The 19705-nt window shown below is 42.3% G+C and overlaps 1 protein-coding gene across 12 annotated transcripts in view; it reads right to left on the bottom strand.

The window, feature by feature from the left end:
• UBR5 (ubiquitin protein ligase E3 component n-recognin 5) overlaps window positions 1–19633 on the bottom strand; it is a 79764-nt gene extending 60131 nt beyond the window's left edge. For 10 of the 12 annotated variants that reach the window (XM_040696381.2, XM_040696376.2, XM_040696380.2 and 7 more), the window contains exons 1-6: window positions 19292–19633; window positions 6169–6213; window positions 5570–5651; window positions 5307–5383; window positions 4413–4532; window positions 899–1088 (exon numbers count right to left, since the gene is read on the bottom strand). In XM_040696381.2, coding sequence (XP_040552315.1) covers window positions 899–1088; window positions 4413–4532; window positions 5307–5383; window positions 5570–5651; window positions 6169–6213; window positions 19292–19353 — 576 coding nt within the window. In that variant the 5' untranslated portion in view covers window positions 19354–19633. The remainder of the gene's footprint in view (window positions 1–898; window positions 1089–4412; window positions 4533–5306; window positions 5384–5569; window positions 5652–6168; window positions 6214–19291) is intronic. The other 2 variants (XM_040696383.2, XM_040696382.2) reach the window with 1 other exon arrangement.
• Window positions 19634–19705: the final 72 nt, after the last annotated feature.

Below are 19705 nucleotides of genomic sequence, written 5' to 3' on the forward strand. Positions count from 1 at the left end.
AAGCACAGCTCAGTTCAGGGTAACTAACACCTCCAGTATCTTGCTACTGTGAAGACAGAAGCTCCCAGCTTTTACTAGGTTTGCAATTAAAGAGACAGGAAGCCAGTGTGCCACTGGTGTGCGTGCAGATACTAAGCCTGTTGGCTCCTATCTCATGCCAGTCATGCTATAGGCCACACAAAGCACGTGAGCAGATTATCTTTGGCCTAGCAACTTAGCATATGTATTCTAAATGTAGCAGACCAGCAACTTGTCTTGAACTAAGAATTAGAATGCATTAACCTGTCACGTATTTTGAACATATTTTCTTGAAGCACAGAGAAAAAGCTGTTTCAAACTACTGAATCATGAATCACACAAAATTCATCAGTTTATCCAGGCTGTGGTGCATTAACAGGTAAAAGCAGAACAATTAATACAAGAAAATAATCAGTTCCATTTACTAATAAATAGAGTGGAGGTTTTCATGAAGAAAAATTATTTATAAGATTAAATAGGTTGGATGTTTTTCATTCAAATCTAAAACAGATCACTCCTTTTATTTAAAAAAAAAATAAGCCTGTCTGTCCCCTTTCCTTACACACACTCAAGAAACAACTTTGTTATCTACACGCTTGACATGACTTTCAAATATTTGACTTCTTCAAATGAAGAACACATGACATTCCTCATCAAGACTAAACAGACTACAAATATAGCTTGTCAGTGAAAGTTTGGGAAATGAAAATGCAAGCATCCAAAAAAAGAGAAGTCTGTTACTCGTATTATGCATTTCAGAATAAAAACAATTCAACTAGAGAAAGTCAATCTTTTCAATTATATACCATTAGTCCTTGGAGAAAGCACAGTACTCTTAAAACACTTTCCTGCGCAAGTGTTTGAAAACAAGCTCAGGTACCTGTGAAATGAGTTCCTCTGGAATGACTGATGCTGGAATCACTGGTTGTGGTTGACTCCCCAGCAGTCCGGATCCTCTGTCTCGCCCTGTGCGTATAACTCTGGTCTGCCTTCGAGAATCTCGAGCTCCAGCAGATGACCTCCCAGAAGATCCTCCTCCACTTCCACCAACCCCTGAACTCCAGCGACTCCTAGAAGGATTTAGATACATTTATTTTTATAGCACCATTTCAAGAAATATGGCATCAGGTTTACTATTAATAATAACCTGTAGTCTGTCTGAAAAGTATAGGAGATTGAATTCATAGGCAGACGCTATTAAAGTCTCCCACAGAACTAGTAAGAGCACAAGGTTATTTGATAAAGCTCTGAATCAGACAAGAAATATAAAGCAGGACTGCAACTGGAAGTTGCACTTTTTCCTACTTATACAGTTTTTGAATGTTTATACAGATGCCCAAACCAATTCCCTGCGCTTCTAAAAGCAATAGTATCAGAAGTATAATGTCTAACACTCAACTGTTAACTTTTTACTATAAAAGCACAACAGCAAAGCTTCAAGGTCAGTGGATTGACATAAGGTCTCTATACTCTTATGGCTCTTTAAAACTCAGACTTGATTCACATTAATAAACTGCCTTAGACTACACTGAAAAAGATCACGTAACGGTCTTGACTGCAAGACAAATCTGACACTAGATAGTTTTCTAATTCACATAGGTTTTCAAGAGATACTCTACTCTGGGCTTATTGCTACTAGAGAAATCAGGATCAACTCTACAGCAAACTACGTAGAAACTGATTGAACAAGCAGCTTTTTCTTTATATTAAGTCAATATTAAGAGAATAAAAAGCAGTGATTGGTGGAAACAGATATCTCACCAGCATTACAACTTTCTACTCATCTTAACACCACAGAACTGAGTCAAATGAATCTGCTCTGGAAGTAAGACTACATGCTCTGTTGTCCTGCAAACCTAAAGAGACTCTGGTTTGTCTTCACGGTTATTGCACAAATCAACTGTAAAGGGTACTGCATATGGTATTACTTAATTTTATTTAATATTATTTAAAACATATATATATATTTTTTAAGATCTAGCATGGAAAAAAAATCTATCAAGACAAGAGAAACATTCTCTGAAACAGTATCTAAAATTCACTTTCAAACTATATCACCTTTAGATGTAAAAGCTAACTAAACAAAAATAACTGCCTTACATTTTGCAGTTTAAGTTAATTACTAACATCTTTCTCTTTCCTTCTGACAAGACCATACAGAGTAACTCAAGCGTCTATCTAAGGTGAGGCCCTTTCATAGACACAACCACATTTTCAGGATTCTAGTCAGCAAACACACAGACAATAGCTCAATACAAGACAATAAGCAATACAACAATGGCATCAGCAAAAGTCTTATCTCATGATTTAGAAAAAGAGCTCACAAAAAGATACTAGCAGGGGAAAAAAGAGAAATTTTATTTAAAGTAAGCTAGTTATTTTGCTCCTGTGGGCCGGTGAAAGGGCTGAGGGAAGACAAGTTCTTTCTAGATGAAAATTTCCATTTCAACTCTTGGCAGAGAAGACACAGGTTTAAGAAAAGCTTATGTATTACATGTTAATACTTGGCTACAGATGTATCTCTCCACCTCACTGTCGATGACAAGTGAGAGATCTAACGGTTGAAAATATATTTTATATATATTATACATATATATAAAATATATATAATGACTCATATATTCTAAGTGTGTCCTATCTTGACAACTAAGAGGCATCAAAAAACTGTTTTCTTTAGAAATCACACTATACTAGCTGGGTACTGAACTAGCTCAAGTTAGATCAGGTCTGGGGACACCTACTGACTCAGTATATTGCCATTTTCAGGCATTAATTTTAGTGTGGTTGAAACTTGTTCTTTAAAGAAAAGATGACAAGAGACAGGCTTAACTCCTTGAACTCTTTACACGGTTTAATACACACACTCCTTTATATAACCTCAGTAAAAAAACATCATCATAAAATTCACCCTCCTTTTGTTTGCAAAGCTTTTTTGTTTTTTTTTTTTTTCCCCACTCTATCCAGACACCTTTCAAGTAAACTTACATTCACCTGCTGTACTCTAAATCCCTTGTTATATACCTTTCTTTAGCTTAACAGGTCTGTGCTCTCAAATAGTAATGGAAGAAAAAAACCATAAGGACACAATTCTGACTGAAGCTCTTTAAACCTAAAGAGATTATTGATGCTGAACTCCAATCTTCCTGTTCTCACATCTCTCCACTGCCCACCAGAACGACGGCCATCTTCCAAATCCCACGATCTAATTTGTGGACTCCACCATTTCAGTGTTTTCAGATTTGGTTTATTATGACTTGCACTCTCATTTAATAGAGCCGTTACAGTATCCACTATTACTCTATGAGTTTGGTGAGTTCTAAAGCATGCACAGGAAGAAATTAGGAACCTAAGTACATAGCTTCAAATAATTTTAATGGTTATGGTCAGGTTAAAATAAATTCAACACATTCCTGATCTGAGGAAAAATATCTTACACTTTCAACAGCAGGTTTTTAAACACGACAGTACCAATATGCCTTTAAAGTTTAACCAACAAATTTAGATTGAGATGTATGAAAGTTTCATAGGAAGCTGGGGTATGGGTTATCTTTCATGTAACTAACCCTCCAGCAAAATTAGCTTCTGTTGTAACAAATTCACATTGAGGGAGAAGCTGTAGTTCTTCTCCCCCTGTAACAAGATGTTCATATGCAGAAAGTACAGTTTCTAAAAGCAAATCTCTTTATTATGGTTAGTTACCTTAGAAAAGCATCTTCAACTTCTTCTACAAGTATGTTACAAAGAACTCACTGTGATTATGTGCAGAAGATTTATTTAAATTGCTATATGGAGGGACACCATCAATTTTAAAGATAACGATTAAAAAACTGTCTGTAGAGTTGATTCAGTATGCAGTAAAACTTTAAAGGTCCTAAGTGATAACCTTTTAAAATGTTTCCTTCCTATTAATATGTGTAAAAACCCCAACTAACAAAATGCAGTTTATTACTTAAGGCAGAAGTAAGGGAAGGCACAATAAAACTGAATACACAAGCCCATAATTATATGGAATGAAGACTCTTCCTGCAGAAGTGCACTCCTTTTACTTTACAACACAATCCTATTAGATAGCTTAAATTGATTGCATCCCTCTAAAGAAACTGTATTTCACAATGAAGTAACCAAAAGAAACATTCAGAAGAAGACAACACAGCCAAAACAAGTTATTCTCCACACATACACAAAGAACGCTCCATATCCTAAGTACTGAAGGGTCACTTGCATATCTGTCATTTTAACCAAGTCATTAATGTTTATTATACCCTATCTACACAACTGCTGTATAATTAATGATACGTTCCCTTAGACATACTGCATACAATTTATATATGTGTATACACATATACTCAAATATGGAACAAACAGATTGCAGCCTCAATCCTATCAAAACTTACCCAAGGGTGTTGCCTGCCAGTCTGCCCAGAGTTTCAGAACCAGACAGAAACCATGGGGAGTCACTAGTCCTGCCTGGCCTGGATGTCCTTCCTGCCCCTGAGCCACTGCTCAACTTTGAACTGAAAGTAAAAGATGGTAAATCAGTCACAAAACAATCCCAAATGGGTTAAGAACAAAACCTGGAATCCCAGGTCTAAATTCTCAGGGACTTAGTCTGGTAACATACCAGCTTAAGCAACACCCTTGGGGAATACTCCAAACTAATCTAACTGTATAATAAGAGGTAAACTGAAGAAAGAAAATGGAAAGCATGTCTACTAGTTTGTAAGTACACCAGCAATCCGTAACAGCACAGCTGCAAATACACATTAAGCTAATCAGTGGTTTGAGATAGCCACTGTGTTTTCAGTTAGAATCGGCAATTATAATTTGTACATATACGCTATCTGTAGACCTGAGCCTGAATTTGCTCCTTCAAGATTAATAAGCATTTTACATCCAAACAGTAACTGTTACATAGTCCTATTGAGGAGAACTTACCTGGAGCTGAAAGTAGCGGATCTAGAAAGTAAGCCTTTCCAGATCAGACCGCTTTCATAGTGGATTCTACATTGGGCTTAACACTTTAAAACAATTTCTTTCATGATGACTATTTTTGGTGGGGTATGTTTCTTTAATTTATAGACATCCTGTCTCACTTGTGTTTTAGAGCCAAATCTAGTGTTTATTCCTACACCAGTTTGTCAAGCTAGGCTGTTTGGCTGCATCACCATAACTATTATGTATCTACTCAAAGTACCCATTCCAAAGGCAAACAAATACCAAACCAAAAAAGAGTCAAGCTGCTTATCCACCTCAAAGAAATGTTTAATATAAAGAAAAGTGTTTCTTACCCATCGCTATTATCAGGTTTACCCAATTCCAATCTGTCTGGCTGAACTGAAAAACCAATCCTGCAGACTCTACCATCCTATATTTAAAAAGAAGAAAAATCAAGCGTCCAAAATTGAAATGCAAGACATAGTTACAGGAAAAAAAAAATGCAAGCAAAAACGAGTTTTCAGTTGCTGAAGAATGTTTATCAATTTGATGTTTGAAGAATTAGTTTTAACTCTATGATATCAAATTTGTTATCTGAACAGAATGAGTCATTTACCTCAAGAAGAAACGCAGCATGATTTGGTCCCACCACACACTGTTTAATAGTAGCCTGTTCCAATACATTCAGAGGGGGGTGGCTGAAAACAAAAAAGTGAGCATGTATAATATTTTTAAACTTCTGAAGCCTGGAAAAACAAAAAACCAACAAAACAAACACAACAAACAAAAAAAGCAAACAACAAACAAACAAGAGACATATGGAAGGAACAATGTGCAGCAACGGTCACTGATCAAAACATTCCAGAATGACTAAACGTCTATCAGTTGGAGCAACTGTTATGTGTTTCCAGTTAAGAACAGAAAACGTAAAATAAAATGTTAAAAGATGACAGATTTTTCATTGGATTTGATCATCAATAAACAGTAAGAGCCATACTTCAAGAGTCACTTGATAAAGTGGGTATTTAATAATTTAATATGTCATAACCGAAAATCTAACATATTCACCTTAATAAGAATTCTCTTACATAAGGCATTTCTGAACTTTAATACTAGTACTGAAGCTTTAAGGCTGCACATACAATACAGTCTTAATTCTTGTTGGAAATATCATGCTTTCTTAAATTACATACAGCATCATGTAATACACCTTACCTGTTTAAATTATATTTGTTCAACTTCTCTGATACTTCCCTTAACCTGAAAAAAAAAAAGAAGAAATGAACATGTTAGATGTTGTTTGAGAAATATCATTGTACAAAACATCCACTTAACTGGCACAATTACAACATGATTTTGTTTAGTTGGCAGGGATACTTCAAGATACTACACACTGATTAAATAGGACATCTAAATCTCACATTTAACTATTAAGGAACTATTGAACAGCAAACAAATCTGATGACATTATAGTAAGGGACAGTGAAAGTCCATTATTGGAATCCACTTCCTACCAGATGCAATGAAGCTTAATATCAATGCTACTCGCCACTCAGAATCTACATCAGAAATGACAACGCTCAGTTTCAAATGAAGTTTTTGTTTTAAAGGTTTTTGATTTAGAGTGTACTAGTTATTATCTACTAATTACCTTACCACAGAATCCACGTTCTCCTGCATTTTGGTACCTTTTACAAGTCACTATCAGTACGGTGCTTTGTTACAGTCATTTATAACTTCACACGCAAGCAGAGGAAGCAACAAGCACTAGCTCTAGATACGTTTATGTTTCCTTCTACTGAGTCTCAATACAGTATCCCACAGCAGACGTGATTTCCACATTCTAAGGAATCCAAGTACATGCCATGTCAGAGATAAACCATGACGATAAGCTCCCCAGAACTGAATGGACAGGAAAATACACACAAAAGCCAGCCCCAAAAGGGACAAACAAGAAACTGACAAGCAGAAAAAATAACTCAGACAAAATTCATCATCTTATATGGGATTATTAAAAGCGTCACATTTATTAGAAGGGAAACCGTTTCCAAAGGAACCTCCAACTCACTTGTATGGTACGTCAGCAAAGTGGAAGATAAGAACCCGAAAAGTTGGTCAATCCACAGACCACTTCTGCTTAGCCAGTACAGCATCCCAAAATAGAAACCAACACAGTAATTCCTACCCTTACCACTGACCTAGAAAAGGTTCTCTCTTGGCAGCAAAGACGCTCTCCTAATACCAGGTAGGCATTTCAGGTAGATCTTGAGCTTATGCTTTCCAAAATACAAGAGATCTGAGAGTCCCTACAGAGCTTCCAAACAAGCTAGAGTATTTGCATTATAGAAACCAAGACATGAAGTCTGTAAAAAAAAAAAGTCTTCTAATGAAATTGAAAATCCTGTCTTCTTCGTTATGTTTTATCTCAATGCCAAGATTAGTTATCAAGTTAGGTTATCAAGTAACCAACTCCAGAGCACCTGGGGGGAGGACGGAGATGTGGAGGGGAGAATGAAACCACGCATCTGTTAGAGAAATAAAGTAACTTACGCCTATAGAAATAGCTTTATACTTAATACAAGCACAAAATAGAAGTACCCCAGTGAAAGGGGAGCAGGCAGGAGGCAAACACTGGCAGCCACGCTCTGCTCTCTCACCCAAGCTGCCGCTCTGTAAAGGGGCACTGGCAGCATCCCAACTACCAGCCACAGCTCCTTCACACAGACAAGGTATGAGATTCCATGGAGGCCACGTCCAGAAGGTGAATACTGAACTTGAACTTCACATGCCACCTGTGTAGAAGGTACCCAATACAAGTGATGAATTACTGTGGGATACTGAATGTAATCCCGAAGATGAATGGCACATAGCCCACAAACACTGAAGTCCTATAAACACGCAGGGATGTGCTGCGTAATGTATGGCTAGGTAAACATCCTTGAGGTTTTGTGTCTTAAGCATATCACCAGGAGTTTCCAAGGAACACTGACCGGGTTTCTGTCAGCATTCCTCCTCTTGGCAAGCAGGAATGGGAAAACCACCTTTAAGTTCACAGCACTGCCTGAAGAAAAGCTGGCAGCACATAAAGTAATGCTTCACTGGGAACAGTTATTAATGGCCTACCCGCAACATCTAGCTTCCCTATCTGAGCTTTATCTCATGACTAGAGTAAGAGACTTATCCAATTTGTAAAAAATCTTCATCCTTTTTTAACTTGTTAAAAAAGAAGTGATAGGGAAAACACTCAGCAAGGTAAAAGTTGCATGCTCTGTGAGGCTGTCAGCAATGCCAGTATGAAGACTAGATCTACCTGCAACAAGTCAAGATCAAAAGAGAGATAACATGACTTGGAGAGGTAGCTGACAACACCTACAGTGAGAGAGCAGAGGTTATAAGCTACAGTACTGAAAGTATTACATTTGCCCAAACCTCCACATCTGTTACACAGCTGCTGTAACAGATCTGAACCACAAGGACGTGAATTTGATACAGAACATCACCAAGTTTCAAAAAGAAAATATAGAAGAGCCCCGACCAAACAAGAAGGAGGTCATCCAAGGGGAGCTCAGTGCCCTGTCCCTGCAGGGGACTCCCCTCACCCCTGCGTTGCCAATGGGGTCTGTGCCAACTGCCATCACAGAAGCAAGCCTGCTGAAAGGTAAGCATAAAACAACCATGTTCAGATGTTGCGTGCAGAGAACGTGTTTGTGCAATTAAAATTCTAAATCATTTCACAGAAACTGTTTCCCCGCAGCAATCCATCACTCTGCTTGCAGAGCTGCTGGGTGTTGTGCTGCAGACCCTCTGCAGGACAAATGCTAAACGCAGCTTTAAGATCAGGTTAGCTGTAACAGTGAGATTCCATCATCTCTACTGATGGTGCCCCGAAAGCAGAAACAGAGGCAGAGGTGATTTAATCAATTCTTGCATTAAGGAATGCCAACACTGAGGCCTTTTATTCAATCTTTCTTATCTCTCATCTCCGATATGAACGTCCACAGAGGTTAAGCCTTAAAAAGCAAAATCTCATTAAAGGCAGTTAAGCCATTTCAAAGGATAAAGGCAGAAGCAGGATGTGTTTGGCTCTCAAGCAGATTTTTGGTGAAACACATGGACAAAACGTCAGTGCCGATGGCGTCTGTGTTAAAATGCACATTCTTTAAATAGCCCAGTCAAAACTGGTGCAAAATCAGTAGTGAAGACAGACAAGCAGTCAGCCTGCCCCAGCCATGTCGGGATTTCCTTTATTTCAGCTTGAGCAGCTACAACTTCTAGCTTCTCCAAACTGATCAGAAGAGAAAGGAACCACACTGACACTGAGCAACACGAAAGGCTCCAGGTCAGAACCACAGGAGCTCAGCCTTCACATGGGGCACTCTGTGCACCAGAAGTTGTTATTTCTCTCAAAATACACTTATCTTTCCAGGGAAATTTATCCGAGGAGCTCAACTCACTGCCCAACAAAGTAAGCAGAGGACGTGAGCAGAACTACCTGACTGCTCCGTCTCTGACTTGTTCCACACATGTATGCCCATCTTCCTCCCCAGGCCATGTGTTAGGAAACTAGTAGTTAAAAGGAAGAACAACATGTTTGACACTCACTAGACATGTGCAAGACCTTCTTAATCTGGTAAGTATCGTGAAAACATGATGCACTGTAAATAGGACTCTCACCCAATAGTTGTAGCAAGAATTGCATCATTTTCTCTTCAAAAACTGACTCACCACTGAACAGCAACAAAGAACATTCACAGGTGCTAATATCTCATCTGACATGTTGCAGCTTTAGGCTAATAAAAGTACATCAAAACAAAACAGTTTCCACTATCTCCAAGATGAACTTCTTTACTGAAGCAAAGGAAGAAACTTTTCGTTTTTCTCTGTAACTTTAGCCTAAATTTGTAAATGTCAACTGGGTATTTAAAGAACACACCATAAAACTCACCGAAGTGAAACAACCCAAAGATGGGCTTTAAATACAGAGAAGTAAAGGAAGATGTTCACACGCTGTGCACTTCCAGAATGAAGGATGCCTTTTTGCAATTACACGCTATCAAAGGATTCTCTTTGTTTTTGTCCCGAAGCTGTTCCTTTGCAGCATTACACTATAGGCAAAATCCCTCCAAAGGAAACCGGCTTTCTGAGGCGCACAGCTCATCACAGCCCTTTTGCTGCATTGCCGAAAAGCAGATTCTCTCTTCTCCACGCATACTGCAGGCACAGCACTCCAGGTGCTTCCCCTCAGAGCAGCTAGCATTTTTGGCTCCTCTACAAGAGCTCGTGAAGCAGCACAGCGCGCACCTCCTCCTTCACATCTGGCCTACAGCCATCCTATTTCAGGTCACAGCTTCACTCAATACAGCTGCAGTGCTGCAATGGAAGCAGGCAGCACAGCGGCCGCACCAGCAAACCCCCACTACCCCCCACTCCCCATCACCCAGGGAGGGCAATCCCCAACACAAGACCTGTCCCCACAGTACGGGTCACATCACTGGAATGCTTCATTAAGGACCTTTAAATCCCTGCTGTAGAGACAAATACAGTTTGCCACAGTCAGCAAATTGCATCAGTGTCTTTTGGTGGCAGGGAGGGCTGCAGGTAGTGACGCTTTAAGTGAGGTCAAAGCTGAACAGAAAGATCTTCATATCTTCACTGAAGATCAGACACCACCTCTGCTCTCTTGAGAGTTTAAAAAAATATATTAAAAACCATAAAGTCTTTTCTCATTTTTTTTCCCTTTCCTTTTTTGAAGAACTTCTTGGTATTTACCAGCAAAAGATGTAGCTCTGATCATTTCCACAGCTGATAGAGAACAGCAAATCTTCACGTTACAAAGGAAAGAATGAACACAGATGTTTAAGAAAACAAAATCTTACAAGATGAAGAGAAATTCGATTGATCCCACCTTCACCAAAGGAAGCATCAGAAACCTGCAACTTCCAGCAATAACAGAGTAAGGCCTACAGCTGTCAGCAAACCACTTCCACATCGGTAACTATTTCTTTTCCAGTTAAAGCTTTGGTAAAAAATAGTGTAGAACAAATACTTCTACGTGTAAGTAGTGTCAGACTCCACAGGGGAAAATATGTAATGAAATGACAACTTGTAGTAGTGTTCAGAGGCTCCAGTTAAGATCCACCTCACTGCAGAGATGATGGCAAATACGCTGCAGAAAGCAATACCACGAAGTCCTGAGCACAGAGCACTGAAGCTTCCCTAGGAGCTGTTTTCCAGTGAACTGCAGCTGTATGGCTATCACAGCCCTGGATCACTCGTCATATTCCCAAAGGTCTACAGTGATGGCTGGAGCACGGGAAGGAAAAAGAAAAAAAAACACACCAAGACAATACAATCAAATGGAAAGCATGCTCCTCTGTACTCCCCCCCTTTTTTCCTAAAGACACAAATTTCTTGAAGTGGTGAGAGCCTCCAGCAGCCTTCATGCAATCATCTGCTGCATACACTACTGCTGCCACAAACTCAGTTGGCAGACCTCACGGCTGGCAATAAACCAACACTGATAGTTGGTAGCTCCAACACAGCCAACTTCCAAAATAGCGTTAATCATCTGAGTGTTTTTGATTTATTCCACATTCTTTATGAAAATGTTATAATGTAAAGTTAAATATCAGAAACGCAGGGGATCGAGGCTATTTTGAAGCATCTTTTCTGGCAACAGGTGGTGACTGGCTTACTGAAAAAGAGCTACCCAAATTTCATCTCTTTTTGGATACACACAATGTGAGGAGTCTCCAAGAGACACCTTATGGTATAACACAACAGACTTGGGATTACAAAAACAGCCACTGAGCACGTCTGCACTGCACAGAAGAGGCAAGCTCCACACCTTCGGATGGGTACAACTTCTCTGTCCAATGTACCAAAGATCTCAAAATCAATACAAAACAGCTCTTTTTCTTTTTCCCCTGGAAGGGAAGAGTGAAGAAAGCAGTTCTGGGGAATGCTGACAGACACTTTTAAAATGTAGAACACAGAGTTAATTGTCAAAGTAGCATTAAAATAACACTGGGCCAGAAAGATAAAGAACTTAAGATGTGAAAGGTGAATAACTGTTGCTATAGAGGACTAATTTGCGCTGTGACCACTTTCATTTAAATTGACTAGCTCACAACATTGCCCAAAAAACATGCATTCCTTGAAAATTACATTTTCATGCTTAATTCAATACCTTCTTTCCTCTAATTTTTAATTTCCCACTTCAAAATCCTCTAGCCACTGTAAGTAGGCCTTGGTCCCATGGCCTCTATGGCACACAGATGCCCACTAACTGCGGTCTTCTATGCGTGTTAATCAAAACCAAGCCTATACAGGAGTTCACTGAATTCAAGTGTAAAACAACCAACTGAAAAGCACATGTAGTTTTTCTATGTAACTTTCTTTTCCTTAAAGTGACTGTTGAGTTGATGCAGGGAAAGACAGAACTTTTTACATAGAATATCTTGTAAAATTAGCTACCAAGACTGCAGGCAGTGTAATCACCACCATGGAAGGTAATCCAAAGCTCCCTCCCCATTCTCAAACACATCCCACATTCTATTTCATTTAATCCAAGAACAGCTAACCGTAAGTGTTACAGCACAGTTAGAGCACATGCAATGCTTGCCGTGCTCCGGTACGTCTTCGGTTGCTTTATTCGAGCGTTAAGTAACTTCTTACATAACCATTCGGTACACAATCACTTTTATCTACTCCAACTTTAGAAAGTTTAAGAAAAAAAGGTATTACGCACATTAATTAAACCCATGTGGCTTAATTATGTACTTATGACGTATCTCCTCTGAGTTTCCACAAAGCACACTTCTGCAAGATTTAATAAACACGCTCACTATACCAAAACTGCCTTAGAAGAATTCAACTGATCACAGATTTTAACCTTTACAAAATAATTAGAACACAGACGTTGACCGATAGCTTAGATTTCTCAGAATTGAAGTTGTTTTCTGACAGCTCTGACATACACTGCCATCCTTAGAATACGGCTATCGAGATGTTATCCCATTAATCTTTATTTCTTCATTGGTAGAAACAACAAAAATGCCCAAACCACACAGATAATTTGAGAAGGAAAGAAAAAAAAGAGGCTGTGTTTGTGTCCCAATTGCTATTTTCCTGAATTCCTCGTGACTGGTCACAACTACTCTCATCCCAGATCACATTCACAGTGCAGTTTCGCATTACAGTAGCCAAAATAAACTTGCTGCTTTCAAAATGGAAGGAACTCAATCCTGTTTCCTCTTCCCCTGTCCTCCGCTCCCATTCTCCCTCCTGCAGCACTTACCAAATTCCTCCCCTGTTCAGTCCACCTACCATGATGTGTACTCACTCAGGAGTTATACTCACCAGTCCGCAAAACTGTGCTTACTGCACAGTTTACCACTAAGCCAGTTCACTGTGGGATCAGACACACAGCTGATGGAATGTGAGACAAACAAACCCTTCCCATTCTGTGAGGGCGGTTACTTTGATTTACACATTCTCATCAAGGTTCCAGCAGGGACATTCACAGCCTATCGCACGTGCACTCAAAGGAGAAAGCCTTTGGGGCACAGCACAAATTACAACCAGAAAAGGACCCTGGCAAAGTGAAGTCCAACCAGGCACAGACAGTCTATGTGTAAGTAACCTCAGACAACCAGCCAGGTATCAAAGGATGCTCACAGGTAAATTCTGAGCAGCTAGTGAGAAATTTGCCTTGAAAGTGATGAAATATACATATGTGCAATTTACTTAAGTTGCTTAAACAACAGAAGTTACATTAGTTTCAGTGTGGAATAAACCACATTCTTATTTACCAACTAAATTAGAATGAGGCTGCCCAAAGATAGGCCAGATTTCTAATTCAGATCTACAAGGACGAAGAAAAAAAAAAATGCCTCACACATTTAGTGTGCATCTGGAGCCTGGAAGGCCAACTGTGTTCTGGGCTGCACTAAAAAAGGGGTGGCCAGCAGGGAGAGGGAGGTGATTGTGCCCCTCTACTCAGCTCTTGTGAGGCCCCATGTGGAGTACTGCGTCCAGGCCTGGGACGCCCAGTACAGGAAGGACGTGGAGCTCTTGGAGCGGGTCCAGAGAAAGGCCACTAAGATGATCAGAGGGCTGGAGCACCTCTCCCATGAGGAAAGGTTGAGGGAACCAGGCTTGTTTAGCTTGGAGAAGAGAAGACTCCGGGGATACCTCATTGTGGCCTTCCAGTACTTGAAGCGAGTGTATGAACAGGAGGGGGAATGGCTGTTTATGAGGGTGGATAGTGATAGGACAAGGGGGGGATGGTCTTAAACTGAGACAGGGGAGGTTTAGGTGAGATATTAGGAAGTTTTTCCACACAGAGGGTGGTGACGCACTGGAACAGGTTGCCCAAGAAGGTTGTGCATGCCCCATCCCCAGAGGCATTCAAGGCCAGGCTGCATGTGGCTCTGGGCAGCCTGGTCTGGTGGTTGGCGACCCTCCACATAGCAGGGGGGTTGAAACTCGATGATCATTGTGGTCCTTTTCAACCCAGGCCATTCTATGATTCTATGATTTAAGAAAGTAAAGAAAGAACGTGAAGGCAGAATTTCCACTGAACCTACTTTGATTCATAGATGAAGATGATACTAAACTGAAGAACATGCTCAAGTTCCCCAATAATTATCCTTAAACAATACGGAAATCAAGAGATCAAACCTTAATGCCCTGCTTCCTACTGTATGAACCACACCGGTGGTACAAACCTGGCAATAATAAGACCATGACAGTTCTGCCATTTCCTCACTCCAGTCTAGAAGTTAATTCAAAGAGGTTGGCACATCTCCAGTCACTGAAGCTTGTGAAGCAGTTTTAACTCATGGAACACAAGTGCCACATTAGCAATGTTTCCCCACAAGCAAACACACCTATTTCTGTTTGAGGTAAGCTAATTTCACTTGTGCCACATCAGATTAGAAAGCAGTTTAAAGCACACCAAAATAAACAACTGTCTGGAGCTCAAGTAATTACAAAAGGCTGCAGTACTGCACACCCCCTTCCCCCCCCCCCCCACCCCCCCTCCTGAGCAGGAGGTCTCCCAGTAGGCCTGAGGACACGGAAGATGGAGCTCTGAACTACAGACACGTGGAACATTTCCTCTCCTGCAGGCGTCTGGGGCCAGGACACAGCTCCTCATCCCTGCTGGCTCCCTGCGCAGAGCCACACCACACCCTGCCCCAGCTCCTTCCAGCAACATCTGCTTGGGATTTTTAACCGATTCGCTCATCAGTATACACAGAGGGGGTAAGAAAGGCTGCTGGAGCAGCAGCCCACATATCCATTCTTCACTTGCCCGTTACTTGGAAATGATGCTTTTGGGTACCCAAGCAAGGAGACACACTGATACAGGCTGAAAGAATATCTCTTGCCAAGTACCTTTTCCATGGAAGTTGATTATCAGAGGGTAAAAACAACACGGACTACATAAATTTAGAATGCGAGTTCATTTCTCAGTTTAGACACAGCCTAAATTAAGTAATGTTCAAATAATAGAGAAAGGCACTGAATGTATTAAGGGAGAATAAACTCACTTAGAAGCAAGAGACTCCTTTCTTCCCCCAAAGCTGACTGTGCATAAATACCCACAGAAGCCCAGAATGAGCTTTCTCAGTCCCATTATTTACTTCAAAGAGCTTACTGTGAGAAAATGTACTACATTCCACTCACCTTACATTCAGAATGCCCTGTTTAACTAAATTCATTAGGTCTCATCTTCACAGGGGAGAAAAAAGCCCATTAACCATGCGTCAATAACCACTTCAGAAATGGCACCTTACCCTCTTCTTTATGCTGTAACTTGAATGGCTCAGCTGATGAGAATTTTCTTATAATACAGTAAAAGCAAAGGCAAAGCCTTAAGACAAATCCTGTCCTTAACGGGAGTTCATGTTCAGAAAGCCACAAAGCCTAATGCAAGGTGAAAGACTCCCCTTTCCATGCAGCAGCAAGTTCAGCTGCTCCTGTGAGGTTTCATAACAGCCAAGAAATGGTTATTCGCCATCAGTACACCCATTTCCTACCCTAACATAAAATTAAAAAAAAAAAAAATAGGAAAAGAAACAAAAAAAAAAGTCAACTACCACTTGCTATCTATCCAACTGCGTGCCAAGCTTCCTTTACAAAGCGCAAATCCCCAACCCTGAAACATACATGGAACAGGTGGATAACCAATAAATATATTTCACTCGCACTGCAACAGAAGCTGGGCAGCTCTTTTTCAAAGGTTAAAGTAATTATTTATGTCCCACATGCTTTACGGAGTTGTTTCTTAAACTGCAGGTCATAGTGATTTTTCCTCACATTAAAAGTTTCATATACAGTTCAAATAGAATACATTGCTGGGGGGGGTAGGGGGAAGGGGGGGATGACATGACTCCAAGCTGCCCATCTTCCCAAATAAACCTACCAGAAAAGGCTTAACTACTTCATCCAAAACCCAAGTGCAGCCTGTCACTCATTTCAAACAAATGAATCCTAACAGCTTCAGAAGCAAACCTAGCAGTGTACTCTATGGGCTTCCTCCAGCACATCTAGCTTCTGGACATCTCAATGAGCACCACGAACAAGCAAACTTTGGAAAAAGAGAGGTCTAATGACTGCCATCAAGGCACAACACTACCCATCTCCAAAAGTGTCAGTTAAGGAGTACTGTCCCATTACAATCAGGAATCTTCCAGACTGTTGGGTTCTATCTACAGTTACGTTTTCGCTGCAAAGCGTTTCACTGTTCTCCAAGTTGCTGCATGAGTAAGAGGGATAACTAATTACATAGAAAAGTGAGTAAAAACTGCAGGACAGAATGACACAAACTGCACCAAACCAAGCTGAAGAGAACTGCCTCATCACATTGTGGAGACAGCCTAAGAGCAGAACAATACTTCAACAGACGGATGTCTTCCAAATTCAATTCACCCACTTACCATATCTACACAGATGATTAAGCATAGTGCTATCAAATACTTTCTTATAAAAAATTGAAAGCCATCAAGTATCCTGAACACATCAAGATCACAGGTTCTAAACGTGATTACTGCATCCATGAAAGGAATACAATTGACCGTATTCTTCGTGCACTACTAATGAACTTATACAACACAGTTATAGTCCCTAAGTCAGATTTTAAGATGTGATCATGATTCAGACAGGAGATAGAAAACGAGTTGGGCTATGACCACCATCTGTAGCACTGACTCAAAAAAGCCTGCAATGGGCAAGGGGTGGAAGAAACATCATAGAATGAACCACAGAATGGCCTGAGTTGAAAAGGACCACAATGACCACTGAGTCTCAACCCCCCTGCTACGTGCAGGGTCACCAATCACTAGACCAGGCTGCCCAGAGCCACATCCAGCCTGGCCTTGAATGCCTCCAGAGATGGGGCATCCCATCATACAGAAACAATAAGTTCTAAGATCCTAACTGCTACTTACATAAATATGAAAACTCATTACGCTCTCTCGATCCTCATCTACAGGGACAGAACAGCTACCAATAGCACTGACCTGGCATTTCCAGCACCCCATCTGCAAACTGTTGCAACTTCACAGCACTACAAGTTCCGATGTACAGCCACCACACTTGTAAAAATTACACTTATGAAATGGAAATGTATGCCTTGCAGCTCAGATCAAGAGCTACCTGATTTTTCCAGAACAAGTCACTACTTCAGGGCACTTCTGCTGCCTTCTCCATATATTAATTACCACACCTGATGAAGCTTCCTGTATCAAGAAGAAGTCATAAGTGCCGCTGCTGCAGTAAGGAGCAAAAGAATAAATAACTTGGGAAGCATTATGAAGAATTCAGGGCCACCATATTAAATGTTAAGTCAATAAAACACATAACATTAAAGAAAAAAAACTGACAAGCTCTCTCATTCCAAGCAAGGCATGATAATTACACGCTAAATGTTTTCTAAAGGGTCTATCAACCCTTTAGAACCCATTAAAAAATAAAAATTAAAAGAAAGATAAAGGAAAACCGCTGAGGTCCCTTCAAGTTCAAAGTCCTCAATCACTGCCCTAGGTCAAAACAGCCCAAGGAGGAAACAGAGCTCCTAGTACAGCATCACCTGTCTGTCTGTCACTCTAAGGGAGGAGGACGCATGCCAGAGCTGTGTGGCACTGAGCAGGCAGCCAGGCAACCCCTTACGAATGGGCAGGGGCAGGCCTCCTCCAGGTCGGGTCCTGCAAAATGCATCAGCAGGTTAAGGAATAAGCACATCACATCGACACACTGCAAGTCCAGGACCCATTTTGTCAACAGGACTTTCCTCTCCCTCTGTAAAGGCAGGGATAATGCAGTTTGGCAGAAGTTTTATCTCTATGATGACCTATTTTCCTCGCCATAAGCTCTGGGACCTCAGCTGTGCATTAATGGAGATGTCTCAGCAGAGATTCATCACTTCTCCTAATGCAAAGTGCCAAAAGCAGCGAAGTTAGCTGGACCCTGACCTACCCGGTCAGGAGGAACGTTACTAAGAGCCTGCACTTCTATTGATCATAAATACCAAGGAGGTAGTTATAAAAAACAAGCAACGTTCTTCAGCAGTGTAAAAAAAAAAATATGTCTCTATACAGAGACGAATAAAAATCCGGAGTTATTTGCATATATATCTTTAAGAAACAAAAATTAAGACCTACACGTCCTTAGGAACGACGAGATAAGAGCAGCGGTGGCATTTACAAACTACGACGCAGGCTGATCGCAATTACTGCAGGAAAACACCGGACTGCAACGCAGAGTGCTGTCAAACCCGCACCAAGCAGGCAGGAGAACTCGCTTCCGAGATGCATTTCTCCCGAGCACTCCGCTTTGCCCCCATCCGCGGCGACAAATAAAGTTGGCCACGAGGTCTCCCGGCCGATCCCTGCCGAGCTGCCGACAGCGGCCATCAGGAGGAGACGGGCCGTGCCTTTATCACCTCAATAGCCGCACGGCCCGGCAGGCAGCGCAGAGCAGCACAGTGCAGCCCAACCCAGCACAGCCATCTCCCCGCACCCCTCTACCCGCCCCGCACAGCTCGCCCCGCGTCGCCCCCCTCCCACCCCCCCCGCCGGAGCTCCTCTGGGGAGCGTGGGGGGGGGGGGGGGAGGGGGGGCAAACTTTGGGGCCGAGGCTGCGCAGAGACGGGGGTTCCGCTCGAGGCGGGCGCCGAGGCCCCACGGGACGGCTGCGGGGCGGCTGTACGGAGGGAGGGGGGATCCCTCCGCGCCGCCCGGAGCTCCCCGGGCCCTCCCCCGCCCCGCCGGGGGCCGAGCCGCGCCGGCGGCCCCTCCCCTCCGCCCCCCGCCGCGCGGGGCCTGCCCCTCACCGGTCATTGAGCTGATCCTCGGTGCCCGGCAGCGGGTGCACCACGAAGTGGATCGAGGTCATGGTCGGCGCCGGCGCCGCCGCCGCCGCCCCCCCCGGCGGCGGGAGGGAGGGAGGCGGGCGGGCGGGGGCCGGGCACACAATGGGGGCGGGGGGGAGGGGGGCGCTCGGCCTCCGGCCCTCCCCCGGGGGTGCTCGCGGCCGTCGGCGGAGCGCTGGGCTCGCTGGGAGACGCGCAGGACTCGAAGGAGAGCCGGCTAAGCTACGGCGACGCCGGGAGGAGGCTCGTCCCGCACCGCGCTCACACACGCGCCGCCATCTTAACTTCCAGCGGGCCCTTCTCCCTCCCTCCGTGCGCCGAGCCGGGCGGGGCGGGGCCGCGCCGCGTAGCCACGCTGCAACGCTCGCGCCGAGT

The sequence above is a fragment of the Gallus gallus genome, chromosome 2 (genome assembly GCF_016699485.2).
Source record: "Gallus gallus isolate bGalGal1 chromosome 2, bGalGal1.mat.broiler.GRCg7b, whole genome shotgun sequence".
NCBI classification, from domain to species: Eukaryota; Metazoa; Chordata; class Aves; order Galliformes; family Phasianidae; genus Gallus; species Gallus gallus.